General features: G+C 48.9%; 1 protein-coding gene across 1 annotated transcript in view; it reads left to right on the top strand.

Moving 5' to 3' along the window:
* The first annotated feature begins 1523 nt into the window (after window positions 1-1523).
* Window positions 1524-20059, top strand: part of LOC115271300 — a 42565-nt gene continuing 24029 nt past the window's right edge. Inside the window, exons 1-3 of the mRNA XM_029912865.1 lie at window positions 1524-1535; window positions 1749-1916; window positions 19710-20051. Coding sequence (XP_029768725.1) covers window positions 1524-1535; window positions 1749-1916; window positions 19710-20051 — 522 coding nt within the window. The remainder of the gene's footprint in view (window positions 1536-1748; window positions 1917-19709; window positions 20052-20059) is intronic.

Below are 20059 nucleotides of genomic sequence, written 5' to 3'. Positions count from 1 at the left end.
CAGAGACCATAGGCCTAGCCTACCGTGCGGCCAGGTGCAGGGCTGTGGCATGGGGTGCAGGGAGCGGGGCCCCCAGCAAGCAGTGTGGCCCCAGTCCTGATTCCAGGAGACCTGTGTTCCTGGCATGCCATGCAGCCCACAGAGAGCCAGGCGTGAGGGTTTGTGTGAGGCACGGGTGTGCCCTGGGGTCAGAGCTTGGGCCTGTCTCCCTCACTTTAGTTGAGCCTGAAGAGGGTGGGGGGTGTTCAAAGATGCTTGGATTACAAACTGCCCTGTCTGGGCACCCGGACGGCACCTGCCAGCCACCAGCTGCCTAGAGGCGAGCCGGCAGGGAGCGTCCCCCTGTATCCTGGGAGTGTCCCCCCTCCCCAGGGCAAGTCTCTGTCTATCTGCGAAGTAGACACCTTCTTCCCCAGACCCCCAGGGGATCCCCTCTCCTCAGCTCCCTGTCTAGGCCTCTCTGCTGCTGGGTGCCTGCTGTGCTCAGCGTGGGCGGGGCTGGGGAAGGTGCTTGTACCCAGCAGGGCTCAGTGTGGGCGCCAGCCCGAGGACTCTTTCCACTTCCCTTGCAGGGGTTGGTTCTGTCCCCGGGAGTGGGAGGGGTAAGGGGGCAAGAGATGTGGGGCAGAAGGTCTGGGGTGGGGTCAGGGGCTTGTCAGATAGAGAGACAAAATTCCTCTTCCCAGGTGTTTTAGCCCCTCCTTTGCCCACATCCCCACCACAGTCCCAGCTCAGGGCCCCTCTCCCAGAGGTGTACCAGTCAGATCTTACCCACAAATCACGCTGTTGCCAATCCTTTAGAATCTAAAATCTAAAGGTTTATTCATAAAAGGAAAAAGATCGAGATGAGAGCTAGAATTGGTTAAATGGAATCAATTACATACAGTAATGGCAAAGTTCTTGGTTCAGGCTTGTAGCAGCGATAGAATAAACTGCAGGTTCAAATCAAGTCTCTGGAACATCCACAGCTGGGATGGGTCATTCAGCCCTTTGTTCAGAGCTTCAGTTTGTAGCAAATTTCCTCCAGAGGTATGAAGCAGGATTGAAGACAAGATGGAGGAGATGCAGCAGCTTTTTATAGTCTCTTGCCATGTGGCCTCTGCTTTCTTTGTCCCAAAGACAATCATTCCAGCACATGGCATGGAAAAGCCTCCAAGTTCTGTCCATAGGCATGTCCCTGCCTTGCTGAGTACAAGGGTATCTGCCTTCTCTCAGTGGGTCAGTTGTAGCTGATGGTCCTTAATGGGCCATCAAGCAGGCTAGGCAGAGCTGACACCAACTTGTCTGGGGTGTCACCCAGAAGCACAGCACAAGTTTGAACTACAGACAGTCTAGAGCCAATACTTATAACTTTAAATACAAAAATGATACACGCACACAGATTGCATAATCATAACCAGCAAACCATAACTCATAGGCACCGTACTTGATCTCCTTTGTACAAGATTTGGCGCCATTACACGATCTTGGTTGCAACAATGATCTATATAGTCCCAGTTTGTGTCAGTAATGTCACAGGGCCCATGGATGACCAGGTGTGAGCTGAGCCGTGCCAGCTGGGGGTAATCAGGGTGACTGCAGGGGAATCTCGGGGGAGCACCCCGCAGAGAGAGGGCTCCAGCTGGGAAGTATCTTCCTGGGAGGGGGACAGAGAGCCCCGGGGGTGGGGGGGACTCCGGGTCTGCCCTGGTGTGGGGCTGCCCAAGCTCTGCCCAACGCCATGCTGAGTCCTGCTTGTTCCCTGGCAGGAGCTGAAGGGCTTCAACTCGCTGGATGACCTGCTGCACGTCAAGGGCATTACCACCCGCATCCTGGAGCTGAACAGCCAGCGCATGACCTGCAGGAGGAGGCCAAGCAGCGAGGAGGCCCCTGGCGGGAGCCCTAGCCAGCAGGAGGAGGATGTCCCTGTGCCTCAGGTAGGGAGCGGCGGACCATGCTCTGCCCGTGCTGCAGGGGGTGCACAGTGGGTGCCCCAGGTTGTGGGAGGGTGTCTGGCTCTCTGAGTGGGAGGGGTCCGGCCATTATTGTAAAGGGAGGCAAGTACCCAAGAGGAGAGGGCTCTATTTTAGCCTCCTGCGGGGACAGGGAGGAGGCACTGAAAAGAGTGCTGAGACCACGGATCCATCTGTAACATCCCTGGTAGCCTGCCAGGGACGATCCCTTCCTCTCTGACGTGGCGCCCCGAAGAGAGCGTGCCGCTGGCATTGCCGGGGGGCTGAGCCACTCTCTTTGACAGCAGAGCGCGCGGGCTGGCTCCTGGCCTGCCAGGGGCTGTGGCTTGTGAGTGCCCTGCCCCAGGCTGCCTCTGGCAAGGATGACCCACGGCAGCCTGTTCCGCCCCAGAGTCCCCGGCTAGGGCTGTGCTCTGGCTACAGAGAGCGCGTCTGGCCCCGAGAGCGGCTGTGCCCTGGCTTCCCAAGGCTGCTGCCCAGACCCTGCCCAGGCTAGTGCACAGGGGCAGGCGTGCCAGCTCAGGCCTGGAGCAGTCTCTGCACCTCGCCCCTGCAGTTGCTCCCCAGTGCTCCCTGATCCAGGCACCACTCCCCTGCGGGAGGCCGAGGAAACACTTCCCCAGAGCAGAAACAGCCCTTCCAGTTTGCCCTGTGAGATCCCCCACCCCAGGGAGGGCAGGCTGGGCCGTCCGGACTGGCTCAGAGCAGCTCACAGAGTGTCTGCACCCCGCTGGCATCCCCCACCGCCTCGCTCTGGGAGCTCCCTGGGGCGATGTCTCCCGCAGTCTGCTCCTGGTGCCCAGTGGGAAGAGAGGGTTCCAGCTGGCGCAGCCCCTGGTTGCTGTGCCAAGTGCTCCTTCACCTCAGAGCCGGCAGGCGGCGTTCGGGATACACCAACGCTGACTTGGTGTTTGAGCCCCGGGGTTCAGCAATGGCTCCCCTTCCTCGACCCGCCTTGGCAGGCTTGGCCTTCCTCTGGAGGCAGCGTGTTAAAGAAGGGGGCTGGGGAAGCTGGGTCTTCGTGTCCTGTGCCCTTTCCTCTCTCTGTGCAGGCACAGCTCTTTGAGCCCCACTGCACGCAGGAGCCCCGCAGCCTGCCCTCCTGGTGCAGTGGGGTCCTGAGCTGCAGCCCCTTCACCCTCCAGCCGCCGAAGTGAGGAGCAGGGTGATGGGGTGGGAGCACCTATGTCCCTTCTCACGGTCGGTCTCTGTCGGAGCGCGGGGCAATGGGAATGGTCTCTCTGCCGTCCCACAGTCTGCCTGGTATTCGCATGGAGGAGCCTGCACTGAGCTGGAGATGGCAACCAGACAGCAGAGCACGCCAGGCAGGCTGGGGGCGCTGCCGTAGTATATGCACTGAGAGTGAGGGGAGTAAGGGCAGATTCATAGATTCAGGTCCAGAAGGGACAATTAAATAATCTATTCACCTGAGGCAAGAGGTCAGAGTGGCGTTCTGCACAGGCGGAGCCAGAGGAGCATGGGCAGGTTGTGGGGATCAGGAGGGTTACTGCTGAAGAGATCTGTGAGAGTCTAGCTCGGTGACGGGAATGGTGAGGAGTACAGGGCACACCTGTGGATGACTGCCCAGCCCAACCAGCAAGAAAATCCAGTGTGCTCACAAAGATCTCCAGCTCTTTAAGGAAGACTGCTGCTCCTTTTTGGGAGTCAGGAGGGTTTTAAACCAATACTAGAAGGGGGGAGGGTAAAAAGAGGGAAGATCTGACCACTCAGCAGATGATAATGTAGAGAGCAAAGGACGCGAAGAGAAGAAAGGATTGAATTGCCTATATGCTAATATTGGGAGCCTGGGAACAAGTAAAAAGAATTGGAATTGGTCATTCGTGAGCATGAATTTGATCTAGTTGGTGTTACAGCAACTTGGTGGGATGTTAAAATCAACGGGACCAATAAAGAGAGGGTGGGGTGATAATATCAAAAATGGCTTTACCTGTTCCCAAATCACTGACAGCTAGAAAGAAAATGATCTTAAATGCTCATGGATCAATGTTCTAATAGATAAAGCACAAGATAGGATACTAGCTGTGACTCTGAGAAAAAGTTGGAGGGGACATAGAAATATTAAATGGTAGGATTGAAAGGGACCGTGAGAAGCCATCTGGTCCAGTCCCCTGCACTCATGGCAGGACCAAGTATTATCTAGATCATCCCTGACAGGTGTTTGTCCAACCTGCTCTTAAAAATCTCCCATGGTAGAGATCCCACAACCTCCCTAGGCAATTTATTCCAGTGTTTAACCACCCTGACAGTTAGGAAGTTTTTCCTACTGTCCAATCTAAAACTCCTTTGCTGCAATTTAAGCCCATTGCTTCTTGTCCTATCCTGAGCTGTTAAGAAGAACAATTTTTCTCCCTCCTCCTTGTAACAACCTTTTATGTACTTGAAAACTGTTATCATATCCCCTCTCAGTCTTTATCCCCTCTGTCTTTTCTTCTCCAGACCAAACAAATCCAATTTTTTCATCTTCCCTCATAGGTCATGTTTTCTAGACCTTTAATCATTTTTGTTGCTCTTCTCTGGACTTTCTCCAATTTGTCCACATCCTTCCTGAAATGTGGCGCCCGGAACTGGACACACTACTCTAGTTGGGGCCTAATCAGCGCGGAGTAGAGCGGAAGAATTACTTCTCGTGTCTTGCTTACAACACTCCTGCTAATACATCCCAGAATGATGTTCGCTTTTTTTGCAACAGTGTTACACTGTTTAGCTTGTGATCCACTATGACCCCCAGATCCCTTTCCGCAGTACTCCTTCCTAGGCCGTCATTTCCCATTTTGTAAGTGTGCAACTGATTGTTCCTTCCTAAGGGGAGTACTTTGTATTTGTCCTTATTGAATTTCATCCTATTTACTTCAGATCATTTCTCCAGTTTGTTCAAATCAGTTTGAATTTTAATCCTGTCCTCCAAAACCGTGGCAACCCCTCCCAGCTTGGTTTCAGCCGCAAACTTTATAAGTGTACTCTCTATGCCATTATCTAAATCGTTGATGGAGACACTGAACAGAACCAGACCCAGAACTGATTCTGCCTGGTGGATAATCAGCTGAGCATGAGCTCCCATTGCAATGCTGTGGCCAGAAGGGCTGATGTGCTCCTTGGACGTAGAAACAGGAGAATCCCATGTAAGAGTAAGAGGTTTTGTAACCTGCATCTGTCACTGGTGCGACTGCCACTCAAATATTGTGTCCGGTTCTGGTGTCCACAATTCAAGAAGATCCACTAGAATTACTGCAGGATTGGGAGTCCTGTCTTCTAGAGAGAGCGCTCAGGATCTCAATCTGTTTGGCTTGATAAACAGCAGTTAAGGGGTTGTGAGAAAATGGGAATTTTCTGTAGTGTTTTTATGAGGCCTATGTGTGCCTCAGTTTCCCCTGTATGTTGCATGGCTACCCAGTGGGTGGAGGGAAAGGATTAAGTTTGCTCTCAGGCCAGACTAAGAGACAGGTGTGTGTGTTTCACCTCCCTGTCTGGGTGGAATTCACGGTCATTAAGTAATGGCAAAGTTCTTGGTTCAGGCTTGTAGCAGTGATGGAATAAAACCAACCCAGAGCAACAGGAGACCAGAGAGACAATGCAAGCGCCAGTGACTCCTGGATTTCCCTGCCTCTCAGCAGGGATGCTGAGCAAGAGCCCCTGCTTGAGAACAAAAGGCTGGGCAGTGTGAGCTGGGCGGTAAGTGTGAGCTCTGGAAGAAGGCTGGGAGCTCTCTCACCTGGGAACTGGTCAAGGAGGTCAGACTGAGCAGGAAACTGGAGTCGCTACGGCTTGGCTGGGCTCTGGGCTGACCAGGATCGCCTGTGTTTTGTATTTCTCTGTGCTGAGCTAAGGGCTTCCTGTGGTGTGTGCCAGATGGCTAATAAACCCAACTGTTTTGAAAACGCAGCTTGAGTGTCACCATAAATATTCGTGCGGTGCATTGATCCCTGCAGAGGGCATGTTCTCTGCCAGGAGTCTGTCTCAGTGGCACTTGCTGCTTCACACCGTGAGCTCTGTTCAGCAACTCTCAGAGCTTCAGTCTCAGGAGGCAGACACACCGCGTGACCTGACCTGAAGGGAGAGTGAGACCCCTTGGGTCTGGCACATTGAAGGGCTTCCTCCTAGAAATTGGGGGTGTAACACCGATCTTGCGGTTCCATGATGGGATGACTTGATCATAGTTAATAAACACCAACCCTTTTATAATAGAGGGCTCTTCGGTCTAGGAGGCAAAGGTGTAACAAGATCCAATGCCTGGAAGTTGAAGCTAGACAAATTCAGACTAGAAATGACATGCAGATTTTTAACAGTGAGGATAATTTAACCATTGGAGCAATTTACCAAGGGATATGGTGGATTCTCCAGCACTGGCAATTGTTAAATCAAAATGGATTGAGATCTGCTCTAGTTCAAACAGGACTTAATTCAGGGAAGTCCAATGGCCTTTGCTCTGTGTCGTACAGGAGGTCAGATTAGATGATCGCAGCAGTCCCAGAGATGTCATTACCTGTTTCCGAGTCACTGACGACTTGGAAGAAAATGCTGCTTCTTCGAGTGCTTGTTCATGTCCATTCCAATCAGGTGTGCACGCCCTTTCCCGTAGCAGCATCCATCAGGTCGGCCTAGTCGCGCCCTCGTGGCACTCAATAGAGAGCCCTGCCGACCCACCACCCCCTCAGTTCCTTCTTACCGCCAGTGACGGTAGCTGGGACTTCCCCTTGCTCTTGCTTTGGCAAGCAGCTTAGCAGGTCCTTAATTACTTACGCGGGCCAGGAGGGCCGCTCGGTGTTTGCTAACACCATGGTTAGCCGTTTTTTAAAAGGGCTCGACAGGCTATACCCTCACATCCGTCAGCCTGTCCTGGCCTGGGACCTCAACGTGGTCCTGTCCCGTCTCATGGGACCGCTATTTGAGCCCTTGGCGACGTGCTCTACCTCTCGGACAAGGTGGCGTTCCTGGTGGCAATAACCTCGGCCAGGAGGGTGTCTGAGCTCAGGGCCCTAACCTCAGAGCTCCCTTATACCATGTCCTATAAGGACAAGGTGCAGCTCAGGCCTAACCCTGCTTTCCTCCCGAAGGTTGTGTTGCAGTTCCACATCGACCAGGACATTGTCCTCCCGGTCTTCTACCCTAAGCCTCATTCCAGCGGCAGGGAGCCAGAGACTTTACTCACTGGATGTCCGCAGGTCAGAGAATGAAGAACATGGAGAGAACGAAGCCATTCAGAAAATTGGTCCAGTGTTGGGGTCCCAATCACTGCGCACTCCACCATCAACAGCGTTCCTGGCTCAGGTTCCCACTCCGGAAATCTGCAGAGCAGCAACGTGGTCCTCCATCCACACTTTCACCGCGCACTATGCGATTCCCTAGCAGGCCAGAGACAATGCGGCCTTCGGACTAGCCGTGCTCCAGTCAGTGAAGACTCCAACCCCACCTCCTGAACTTAGGCTTGTGAGTCACCTGATTGGAATCGACATGAACAAGCACTTGAAGAAGAAAAAACGGTTACTGACCTTCTCGTAACTGTTCTTCGAGGTGTGTTGTTCATGTCCATTCCAATACCCACCCTCCTACCCCTCTGTCGGAGTAGCCGGCAAGAAGGAACTGAGGGGGTGGCAGGTCGGCCGGGCTCTATATTGGGCGCCATGAAGGTGTGACTCCAGGGGTGGCTGGACTGACCCAACAGATGCGGCTAGAGAAAAAATCTTCTGGCTACCACACACATGCGCGTGCACACACCTGTTTGGAATGGGCGTGAACAACATATCTCGAAGAATAACAGTTATGAGACGTGAGTAACTGGTTTTTTTTTTGGTTGCTTATGGATCAATATACCAAAAGTTAAAACACAAGGTGCGGTATTAGATAGTGTCTGCTGCAGACCACCACATCCCACTATGGAACAGGATGACCTGCTCCTTAATCACCAATCTGTAATGTGTCAGATAAAAAGCTGTGTGATCACAGTTGATTTCAATTTGAGTGACACATGCTGGAGGTCTCATGCTGCCAATACTGAAACATCTTTGGAAAATCTAAACATTATACATGATAATTTCCTAACTCAAAAAGTGTTGTGGGAATTCTATATGAGACCTCATCTTGACAGATAAAGAGGAAGGAACTGAACACAGAACTAAAAATCAGAAGTTAGGAATTGTAGAAAATTGATAAGGGAAGCAAAGTGGGACATGGAGAAATCTGTGGCCAGCAGAGTTAAGGACAGTAAGGATTTTTTTAAAGTATATTGGGAACAAAAAGAATCCTAATAATGGTTTCATTGGTCCCTTCTGGCTTTGGAATCTTTGTGGTCGTCTAGTCCTTTGGTTCTAAACCTTTCCAGACTCCTGTACCCCTGTCAGGAGTCTGATTTGTCTTGCGCACCCCAATTTTCACCTAACTTAAAAAAAATACTTGCTTACAAAATTGGACATAATACAAAAGTATTCCAGCACACTATTACTGAAAAATTGCTGAATTTCTTATTTTTACCATATAATTATAAAATAAATCAATTGGAATATCAATCTTGTACTTCCATGTCAGTGTCTAGTATATAGAGCAGAATAAACAAGTAATTGTCTGTATGAAATGTTAGTGTGTACTGACTTCGCTAGTGCTTTTTATGTAGCCTGTTGTAAAACTAGGCAAATATTTAGATGAGTTGATGTACCCCCTGGAAGACCTCTGCATACCAACCCAACTCTGTAGTGTAGACCAGGCTGTAGTTTGGTCCTGCTCTCTATGGCAAGAGAGAACAACTTTTCTCCATCTTTTTAGGCAGCTTTTCAAGTATTTGAAGGCCACTGTCATGCTCTCCCCATCCCCCCCTTAATCTCCTCTTTTCCAAACTAAATATACCCAGTATCAGAGGGGTAGCCGTCTTAGTCTGGATCTGTAAAAAGCACAATTATTTCAAATTTGGTGACGATATATACCTCCAGACCAGTGGCACCGCCAGGGGCACCCGCATGGCCCCACAATATGCCAACATTTTTATGGCTGACCTGGAACAACGCTTCCTCAGCTCTCGTCCACTCACACCCCTTCTCTACCTACGCTACGTTGACGACATCTTCATCATCTGGACCCATGGGAAGGAGACTTTGGAAGAATTCCTCCACGATTTCAACAGCTTCCACCCCACCATCAACCTCAGCCTGGACCAATCTACACGGGAGGTCCACTTCCTAGACACCACGGTCCAAATAAGTGATGGTCACGTTAACACCACCCTTTACCGAAAACCCACCGACCGCTATGCCTACCTTCATGCCTTCAGCTTCCACCCCGGACACACCACACGATCCATCGTCTACAGCCAAGCGTTGAGGTACAACCGCATCTGCTCCAACCCCTCAGACAGAGACCAACACCTACAAGATCTTCACCAAGAATTCACAAAACTGCGATACCCGCACAAGGAAATAAGGAAACAAATCAACAGAGCCAGACGTGTACCCAGAAGCCTCCTGCTACAAGACAAGCCCAAGAAAGAAACCAACAGAACTCCACTGGCCATCACCTACAGTCCTCAGCTTAAACCTCTCCAATGCATTATCAGTGATCTACATCCTGGACAACGATCCCTCGCTTTCACAGACCTTGGGTGGCAGGCCAGTCCTCGCCCACAGACAACCCGCCAACCTTAAGCATATTCTCACCAGCAACCACACACCGCACCATAACAACTCTAACTCAGGAACCAATCCATGCAACAAACCTCGATGCCAACTCTGCCCACATAACTACACCAGCAACACCATCACAGGACCTAACCAGATCAGCTACAACATCACTGGTTCATTCACCTGCACGTCCACCAATGTTATATATGCCATCATGTGCCAGCAATGCCCCTCTGCTATGTACATCGGCCAAACTGGACAGTCACTACGTAAAAGGATAAATGGACACAAGTCAGATATCAGGAATGGCAATATACAAAAACCTGTAGGAGAACACTTCCAACCTCCCTGGCCACACAATAGCAGATGTAAAGGTAGCCATCTTACAGCAAAAAAACTTCAGGCCAGACTCCAAAGAGAAACTGCTGAGCTCCAGTTCATTTGCAAATTTGACACCATCAGCTCAGGATTAAACAAAGACTGTGAATGGCTAGCCAACTACAAAAGCAGTTTCTCCTCCCTTGGTGTTCACACCTCAACTGCTAGCAGAGCACCTCACCCTCCCTGATTGAACTAACCTCATTATCTCCAGACTGATTCTTGCCTGCATATTTATACCTGCCTCTGGAAATTTCCATTACATGTGTCTGATGAAGTGGGCATTCACCCATTCACAAAAGCTTATGTTAGTCTTAAAGGTGCCACAGGACTCTCTGTTGCTAAATATACCCAGTTCCTTCAGCCTTTGCTCGTATGGTTTGTGTTCCATCACTTAGATCCTCTTTGTCGCTCGCCTCTGGATCCTTTCCAGTTTCTCTACATTCTTCCTATGCATTGGTGACCCAAACTGGACACAGTTCTCCAGCTGAGGCCTAAACAGCGCAGAGTAGAGCGGTCCTATCACCTCCCGTGACTCGCTTGCTCTGCCTCTGTTCATGCAACCTAACATTGCATTTGCTTTTAACAGCATCGCATTGCTGACTCCACTGCTCCCAGATCCTTCTCAGCAGTGCTGCTGCCAAACCAGTTCTCCCCCAGTCTGTCTTTGTGCATTCGTTTTTCCTTCCCTAAGTGGAGCACCTCACATTCGTCTTTGTTGAATTTCATTTTATTATCTATATCCCATGTGACCAGGTGCCTGGATGAGCCTCACAGAGAATGCCGCATCAGTCTGCAAGGAATAGGGCAGACACTCCCAAACGGGTGCTTTATTCTGTAGTTTGAGTCCGCACCACACTGGTTAACAAGGAGCCAACCACAGGCCCCCCTCAGGCATTCCAGCCCTTGACTCCCATCCATCCAAACAGGTCTAATCCAGGGAGGGGTTACTGAAAACCTGATTCACCAGACTTGATGTTCTGCCAATCCCAAAGGATTGGACACGCGCCCCAGGTCGGCATGAGTCTTACCCAAATATCACACGGTCAGCCAGTCCTGAACAAACGAACTAACAATGTATTAAGGAAAGAAAAGAGGAGTTATTACTGGTTGAGGAATCATATACATATGAGTGACAAATAAATTTGTTAGTCTCTAAGGTGCCACAAGGAGTCCTCGTCGTTTTGCTGATACAGACTAACACGGCTGCTACTCTGAAACAGGCTCCCAGCACTGATGTTCTATCTGCTGGCTTGTAAAAGTCTCTCCGGAATCATCCCAAAAGTTTTGAATCCAAATGCAGCTGAGGTGTAAAGTCTGATATTCTTTCCTCGCATTTTCCAGGATATGCCAAAGATCTCAGTCCTATGGCTTCCCCTTCCCCTGTTCAAAGTTCAGCAGACTAGAGACGCAGGATCAGGTCTGAGGCTTCTCTTTGACAGCTCTCTAGCTGACAAGCCTCCTCACAGAAGCTGTCACAGCAGGGCGTTCCTCCCAGGAAGAATAGGCCATGCGATGGTTTGTGGACCTTTGCTTTGAAGTTAATCTTCTGTATCCTATGCATACACAGGTACACTAGTTACACTCATTTACATAAGGCAATTAACCGGTCCTCCATTATAACAGAGATAGTTACGTTGAAGACAAAATTGATAATACTACTAGTTTCCTGCAATATCTTACATCTTTGCTCTCGAGGTTAACTGAACACAGTCGCATACATAATGTAAGGCAATTAAGACATGAAAGGGAATTAGTGTCTACAAGCTAATTTGGTTACATTGTTAAACTTCTAACAGGATATAGGTAAACAGACAAATACACTTAGCATCTACCCTTGATTTCTATTACTACAAATGTATGGGTTGGTGATTGCTGGTATAGTACATCTCTTTTAAAGTCACATACACATGAATTGTCCTGATGCAATTGTAATGCCTTTTGTAAAATTGTTATGGGTCAGACACAGGTTGGCTGGGCTGCCAGTGTCACTGCCCAGTTCTCCTCCAGTTTATCAAGATTCCTTTTGAGTTTTAGCTCTATCCTACAAAGTGTTGGCACCCCTCCCCGCTTTGTGTCATCTGCAGATTGGCTCAGTACGCTCTCTAGTCATACAGCCAGGTCATTAATACAGATGTTAAATAACACCGGACCCAGAACAGATCCCTGTGGAACCCCACTCGAGACCTCCCTCCAATCTGACATCATTCCATTAATAGTTACTCTTTGTTTAACCAATATTGTATCCATTTAATGGTAGTTCTCTCAAGCCCGCATTTCTCCAGCTTCTTTTCAGAGTTTCATGTGGGACTGTATCAAAAGCCTTGCTGAAGTTCAGGTATATTCTGTCCGCCACATTCCCCCTATCCACCAAACCAGTCACCTTGTCAAAGAAGGAAATCAAGCTGGTTTGGCACAATTTGTTGTTGGTAAATCCATGCTGGGATTACCCCTTCATCCTCCAGGTATTCAAAAATTGAATGTTTCATACATTGCTTTAGTAACTTCCCAGGTATGGAGGTCAGGCTGACCAGTCTATAGTTCCCTGGCTCCTCCTTTCCCCCCTTTTTAAAGATGGGCACTATATTAGCCCTTCTTCAGTCTTCCGGGACCTCTCCTGTTATCCATGAGTTTGCAAATATTATTGCCAGAGACTCTGAGATTTCTTCATCTAATTCTTTCAGCACCCTGGGGTGAACAGCATCAGGCCCTGCTGACTTGAATTTGTTCAAATTAGTCAGAAGATCTAACATGTTCTTTCCTTATCCCGATCTGCATTCCTTCCCCTTTATTGTCTGTGGTAACTTCGCTAGTCGTCCGGTCACATGTTATTTTTTTGTGAGAAAACTGAAGCAACATCGACAATGAGCAGCTCTGCCTTCCTATCCTCTTCTGTTACCAGCTCACCTTCTCCATTGAGCAGCGGACCCACACCGTCCGTGATCTTTCTCTTTTTCTGACATGTTTGTAGAACCCCTTCCTGTTGTCTCTAACATTCCTCGCCAGCTGTGACTCATTCTTTGCCGTGGCTCTCCTGATTTTGTCCCCACATGCTCGCGCTATTCCCAGGTACACTTCCTTGGTGATGTTCCCTTCTTCCATTCCCTGTGGGGTAGATTAAATCGTGATTGGATGGTTTTCCCTAAGACCTGCTTTAGTTCAGTCAGGTGTTATTTCGGGGAGGTCAGACTGAAGATCACAATGATCCCTTCTGGTCTTGGAATCTGTGATCATATCAGTCCCTTCTGGCTTTACAATCTGTTAATCTGGTCTGACCTCCTACATAGGACAGGCCATTAATGTTCCAGCCAGTTTCCCCTATACTGGGCCCAGTAACTTGAGTTTGACGAAATCATCTTTCAGGAAGGCTCCAGTCTGGACGAAAAATCTGCCACTTCCCGTGGGAGCTTATTCCAGTGATTAATCACCCTCCCTGTTAAACCCGTGTCTGTCTTCTCACTTGAATTTCTCTGGGTTCAACTTCCAGCCATTGGTTCTTGTCCTGCCTTTCACGGCCAGATTGAGGAGCCTTTTAGTACCTGTATCTTCTCCCCAGAAGGTATTTTACACTGTAGTCAGGTCACCTTTTGTCACGGAGCCACAGAATCAGGGCCACACCCCAGCTTTTAAACAGTCCTTTCGAGGAACCCCTTCAACGTGCCAGACCCAGCCTGGCGGATCTCATTTTTCCTTCAGGGCAGGCTACGGGGCGTCACTGAGCCTCTGGGCTCCAGCCCTCCCGTTTCATCCCCTCAGCTCTGTCCAGCGCCACCAACTGAAGTAGACTCTTGGTCAGAGACTTTTACACTCTTCCTCAGCAAGTACTTCCAGTGACCCCAGGCAGCCCTTTCAAACCAGAGCAGCTGCACCCAGCATGGGGCATCCTTAAGGTAGCGCAGAGGAATGAAGGTTAAGAACAGTCTATCTGGCCAGGCCAGAGCCATCCAGCACCCAAGCTGTGATCAATTCCATTTCAGGCTCTGTCTCTCTCTGACCTCTTTGTCAGCCCCAGAGGAGAGCAGGCAACTTCTTCCAGAAGCCCATTCTCTGTCCACAGCCTGTCACATCTCAGTCCTCTGTTCTGGTCATCGGGGCTTCCCATTGTCCCGTTCAAATTCTGTATTGATCTGAGTTGCTTTCAGCCCGTTCCAGCCTGTTCCTTAACTCTTTCATTGCAGCCCAGACAGCGTGGTGACACCCACACATCATGTCCTGTGCTGCCCCTAAGAGCAGACTTAGCCTTGTTCCCCCTCCCCCCCTGCCCCGGCTGGCAATGCAGAGGACAGAGGGAAACTGAGGCGCACACAGGCTTCATAAAAATATTACAGAAAATTCTGTCTTCATCCCACTTTTCAATCTTTATGCTGCTTCATGTGGTACCCAGGGTGGTGAGGCACTTCACTACCATCTGCCCATAGAGTGCGGAAGCCTGCCAGGGGTCAGCTCCCTGACTTCACTAGCCACAGGCATCACAGGTACTCCCCTCTCAGCCCACACAGCAGGTTACCCTGGGAGTGTCCAGCCCTTGTTCCACTGGGCACTCACGACATTCACAGAGCCACTGCTCCCAAAGGAACAAGACACCCCCGGGTCACCGCTCCGCTTGGTTCGCAGCACTTAGACTTGTTTATAGTGGAAACAAGCGAGCGCTGATTTCACAAAGAGCAGAGGTTCCAGAAGCAGCAAGTCCAATTAATGGCAACAAATGGTTACATAGAAAGTACAATTGTAACATGCTTTCTAGAGCCTCAACTTCTTGTCAAAGTTAGACTCAGGACTCCTAGTTTGTCAGACCACTCTGTTTTATTAGCACAGCGCTCTGCTAATACATTCAGATAATGTGAGCCCCCATGCAAGAGTCAAACAGTCTTATTTATACAGATAAAAGGGTGCGAACTAAACAAAGGGACAGAGAGAGCAAATTGAAGAATTTGCCTAGGGCACAATATGCATATCCTACTTCCTTAGAATCATAGAATATCAGGGTTGGAAGGGACCTCAAGAGGTCATCTAGTCCAACCCTCCTTATTAGCTCTTATCATCTAAGGCTAATGCTTCACCAATCGCCCTTAAGTGGAGCAGTTGATTAACAGTTTCCTGACACCTGGATTGCAGCATTTCATACAGCATTCTTTAATTCATTCTATTTCTTTAATATAATTCATTTCACTTTCACATTCTCTAACAAGGCCTTCCAGTGTCCCATAAAGCTTAGCTCACCCACGGGTTCTCTCCCAGTATTAAACCGGTAGGCCAGCTGTGATCTCCATTCATAAGACAAGCCAGCTAGTTCCCTAGGCGAAGGATACCTGGGTGTACTCTGCACCCCCAGATGTAGTTCCAACCATCCATTGTCTTCACTTGTAAATAGGGCACTCCACAATGATTGCAAAGGCTTCAGGGAAGATTCTAGACAGGAAAAAACAATCACTTGATTAGCATTTTGCTCAAACTGTAAATAGGTGTTCATTGCGAAGCATACAACAGTCAATCTGCATATAGTCAGACAGGTAGATAAGTGTCTCCCGCCTGAAATAAACTTGTTTATCACTTCTGGTGACCAGCCCCAACTCAAAGACCTTAAGTGCATGATTTTCAATATATATACATAACTCCTTACGTATTTTTATGTACACACATCTCGCAGTGATACAGGCTTTCACGAGAGACCTGCCAACAACAGTTACGTAAGGACCAGACCCAGGGGATCCCTACAACCCCATGCCTTCTGCTAGTGGGCACTAAGAAATCTCTTGCTCACAGTTTTCTTTTTAATTAACTAAACCAATGGAGCTCTTTAGGTCTCTCGCCCTTGGTCTCCAGTCCTTGAATAATTTTGTGTCAGACAAACTTGATACCTCAAAGAATGAAATGAGATTAGTTTGACAAGACCTATTTTCCACAAAACCATGTTGACTGGCATTAATTTATCTTCCCATCTTTTAATTCTTTTTGGATTGAATCCTGTAGCAGCTTTTCCATTATTTGTGTGGGATTGATGTCAGGCTAACTGGCCTATACCTGTGTCATCACACTTGCCCTTTTTAAATATTGCCACAGAGATAGCACTCTTTCGGGCTTCTGAAATTTCCCCAGTATCCTAAGGTTGATTACAAATTAACATCATTGGACCAGAGATCTCCTCAGGGCAGCTCCTTTATGACTCTTGGGTGCAATTTATTAGGGCCTTGTGATTTAAAAATGTGTATTCCCTAGTACATGTTGCCTAACGTACTCCTAAGTTACTACTGGTCTGGAAAATACTTCAGCATCCTCATGTGTTACAAATACTTCTTGCTTCTTTCTAGATACAGAACAGAAATATTTATTGAACTCTTCTACCTTTTCTGCATCATTATTAACTGTTTTATTGTCTTTATCTAGTAATGGGCCTACATCAATACTAGGATTTCTTTTGTCCCTGATATACTTAAAAAACTCCTTATTGTCCTTAGTCATTCCAGGCATGGATTTTTCCCCGATGTCCTTAGCTTCCCTTATCAATTTTCTGCACTTTGTACCATCTAATTTATAGAATCATAAAAATGTAGATCTGGAAGGAACCGCAAGAGGTTGTCTTGGCCAGATCCCTCCGCTGACAGGACCAAGTATATAACAGGTGTCTGTCTCAGCTGTTCTTAAAAACCTCCAATGATGGGGATTCCACATCTTCCCCTGGAAGCCTATTCATGATTCATAGATTCTAAAGCCAGAAGGGACCATTGTGATCTAGTCTGACCTCCTTTATAGCACAGGCCACAGAGCTTCCCCAAAATAATTCCTACAGCAGATCGGTTAGAAAAACATCCTGTCTCAGTTTAAAAAGGGTCAGCGATGGGAGAATCCACCATGAGCCTTGGTAAATTGTTCCAATTACCTCACCATTAAAAATGTATGCCTTAATTCCAGTCTTATATTCCAGGGCCTATCCTTATAGTTACAGAGTTTTTCCTAATATCTAACCTACATCTCTCTTGCTACAGATTAAGCCCATTACTTCATGTCTTGCCTTCAGTGAACATGGAGAAAAACTGATCACCGTCATCTCTGTAACAGCCCTGAACATGTATGAAGACTGTTATCATGCCCCCCGCCCCCCCACATGCTTTTTTTTAGTCTCAAGACTACTCATGTCCCATTTTTCAACCTTTCGCCATAGGTCAGATGTTCTAAACCTTTTATCACTTGTGTTGCTCTTTTCTCAACTGTCTCCAATTGTCCACATCTTTCTTAAAGTGCAGCACCCAGAACTGGACACAGTAATCCAGCCAAGGCCTCACCAGTGCTGAGTAGAGTGGGACATTTACCTTTCATGTCTTATGTGCAACACTCCTGTTGTACACCCCGGAATATTAGCCTTTTTCATAACTGCGTCACTTTGTTGACTCATATTCAATTTGTGATCCACCATAATGCCAGATTCTTTTCAGCAGTGCTACTATCTAGCCATTGCTTCCCCATCTCGTAGCTGTGCATTTGATTTTTCCTTTCGAAGTGCAGTACTTTGCACTTGTCTGTAATGAATTTCATCTTGCTGGTTTCAGACCAATTCTTTGAGAAATTGGCGTTATTTTGAATTCTAATCCTCTTCTTCAAAGTGCTTGCAACCCCTCCGAGCTTGGTGTCATCCACAAAAGTGTATTCTCCACTCCTTTATGTAAATCATTAATGAACCCAGGACTGACCCCTGCCGGACCTCACAGTGACCCATTGATAACGACTCTTTGAGACTGGTCTTTCAACCAGTTGTGCACTCACCTTATAGTAATTTAATCTAGACCACATTTCCCTAGTTTGCTTATGAGAATGGCATGTGGAACTGTGTCAAGCCTTGCTAAAATCAAGATACATCATGTCTAGAGCATTCTCCCGTCTACTAGGTCAGTCACTCTGTCAGGGAAGGAAATGAGGTTGGTTTGCCATGATTTGTTCTTGACAAATCCATGTTGGCTAGTCCTTATAATCTTATTATCCTCAAAGTGCTTACAGGGTTGGTTGCTGAATAGCTTGTTCCGATGTCTTTCCAGGTATCAAAGTTAGGTTGACTGGTCTATAGTTAACTCTCCGGGTCCTCCAGGTCCTCTTTCCCTTCTCCAGTCCTCTGGGACTTCACCTCTCCTCCAGGAGTTCTCAAAGACCATCTCTAACAGTTCCGAGATTGCTTCAACTAGTTCCTTAAGTACCCCAGGGTGACTTTCATCAGGCCCTGCCCACGTGAATACATCTCACTTATCTAAAGATTCTTTAACCTGTTCCTTCCCTATTCTGGCTTCCGTTCCTCCCCCTTGTTGTTGTTGTTAATTGCGTTGAGTATTCTTAGTGAAGCCTGAAGCAACGCAGGTGTTAAGTGTGTCAGCTTTCTTGAAGTTGTCCTTTATTAGCTCTCCTTCCCTGCTAAGTAGAGGGCCTACAGTTTTCTTTCTTTTCTCTTTCACCTACTGTAGTTATAGAACCTTGTCTTACTGCCTTTTATATCCCGTTCTAGGTGTAACACATTTTGTTCCTTAGCCTTTCAGATTTTGTCCCTACATGCTTGTGCTACTCTTTTGTACTCCTCCTTAGCAGTTTGTCCATGTTTCCACTTTTTGTAGCATTCCCTTTCGATTTTCAGGCCATTCAAGAGTTCCTGATGGAGCCATACTGGCCTCTTACTATCTCTCCTATCTTTGCACCTTTAATATTGTCTCTCTCAGAAACTGCCAGGTTTCCTGAACTCCTTTATCCCTTAGATTTTCTTCCCATGGGACCTCACCTACCAGTTCCCTGAGTTTAATGTCTGCTTTTGGCAGTCCATTGTCTTTATTCTGCTGCTCTCCTGCCCTCCTTTCCTTACTACAGTGGTTTTCAACTTTGTCTCGTTTGTGGACCCCTAAAACATTTCAAATGAGGTGCGGACCCTTTGGAAATCTTAGACGTAGTCAGTAGACGCCCAGGGGTCCTCAAACCATGAGTTGAAAACCACTGCCTTAGCATCATTAAATCCCTCATTTCAGGATCACTTTCACCCACATTGCCTCAACCTTCAGATTCACAACCAGTTCCTGGCAGCCTTTGGGAATGGGGCACTGGTGCTGTACACCCATGCCCAGGCATGTCGGTTGTCAGTCTTCCCCCTTCTCAGCTGGAAGCTACACCTGGTTCTGTGGGAGCCCCAGGCCCACTGCATCTCTGCTCTCACCTCCACCAGGGAGCGGGAGGCCCTGCCTCCTTGCCACCCCACTCTAGGAGGCTGGTTCTCCGAGCCAGGACTCCTGGTGGGGAGACCTGGTGGCCCTGCCTCCGTGGCTGCAAAGCCACTGCAAGAGAGAGCCTGGTAGGAGAGAAGTCTAATACCTCATTCATCTCCCGTGCCAGCCCATGCCAGGCCCACTGAGCCACCCTCTCCCCAGGGACTGGGAAGACCCCTCTTCCCATCTTCAGTGCTTGCTCTGCCGCAGCCTTCCTGCATCTCAGCCCGCGTTGCTAGCTGGGCTTGGCACGCGACCCTGGCCCAGCCGTCTGCCAGCTGCCTGTGGCCCTTCCCCCAGTCTGGGTCTTGCTTGTTCCTGAAGCTTCTCTCTGGCTGTGGGAGAAGGGACCCCTTGGCCCTCACATCCTCAGTTCGGGGCTCTGTGCACCAGTGCAGGTTCCCCGCCATCCCTGCACTCTGCCATGCAGCGCCTGGCTGTCGGCAGGAGAAGCTGTTCCCCACCCAGACACCCCCAAGTGAGCTGCCTGGGGTGCGCAGACCCCTGACCCGCACTGCTGTGTCTTGCAGGTGCTGGCTGAGGAGGAGAACGGCGTCCAGGCTGCCTGGGAGTCGGAGGAATCGGATTGCTCAGGTGTCGAAGGGGGTTCTGGTCCAGAGTCCGATGGCTCCAGAGTGCGGGTGGGGCAGGAGCCCGAGGAGTCGGCCGGCCTTGGAGGGCATGGGCGGCTGGAGCCCGCCAGCTCCAGAGTCTGTGGGGCGCAGGAGGAGGAGGAGGAGGAGGGGAGCTGCTGCAGCGATGAAGGGGAGGACGGCAGTGACGTCTATTTCTATTACACCATTGGCGAGCGCTGGATTGACTATCTGGAGAGGACCGAGGAGGGCAGCCTCATCCGACACGTGCGGCCAAAGGTAACGGG

Source organism: Terrapene carolina, unplaced genomic scaffold (genome assembly GCF_002925995.2).
Source record: "Terrapene carolina triunguis isolate 2854851 unplaced genomic scaffold, T_m_triunguis-2.0 Scaffold303, whole genome shotgun sequence".
Taxonomy (NCBI): Eukaryota; Metazoa; Chordata; order Testudines; family Emydidae; genus Terrapene; species Terrapene triunguis.
Note: the sequence above shows the minus strand (reverse complement) of the source record. Positions and strands in the feature narration are given on the sequence as shown.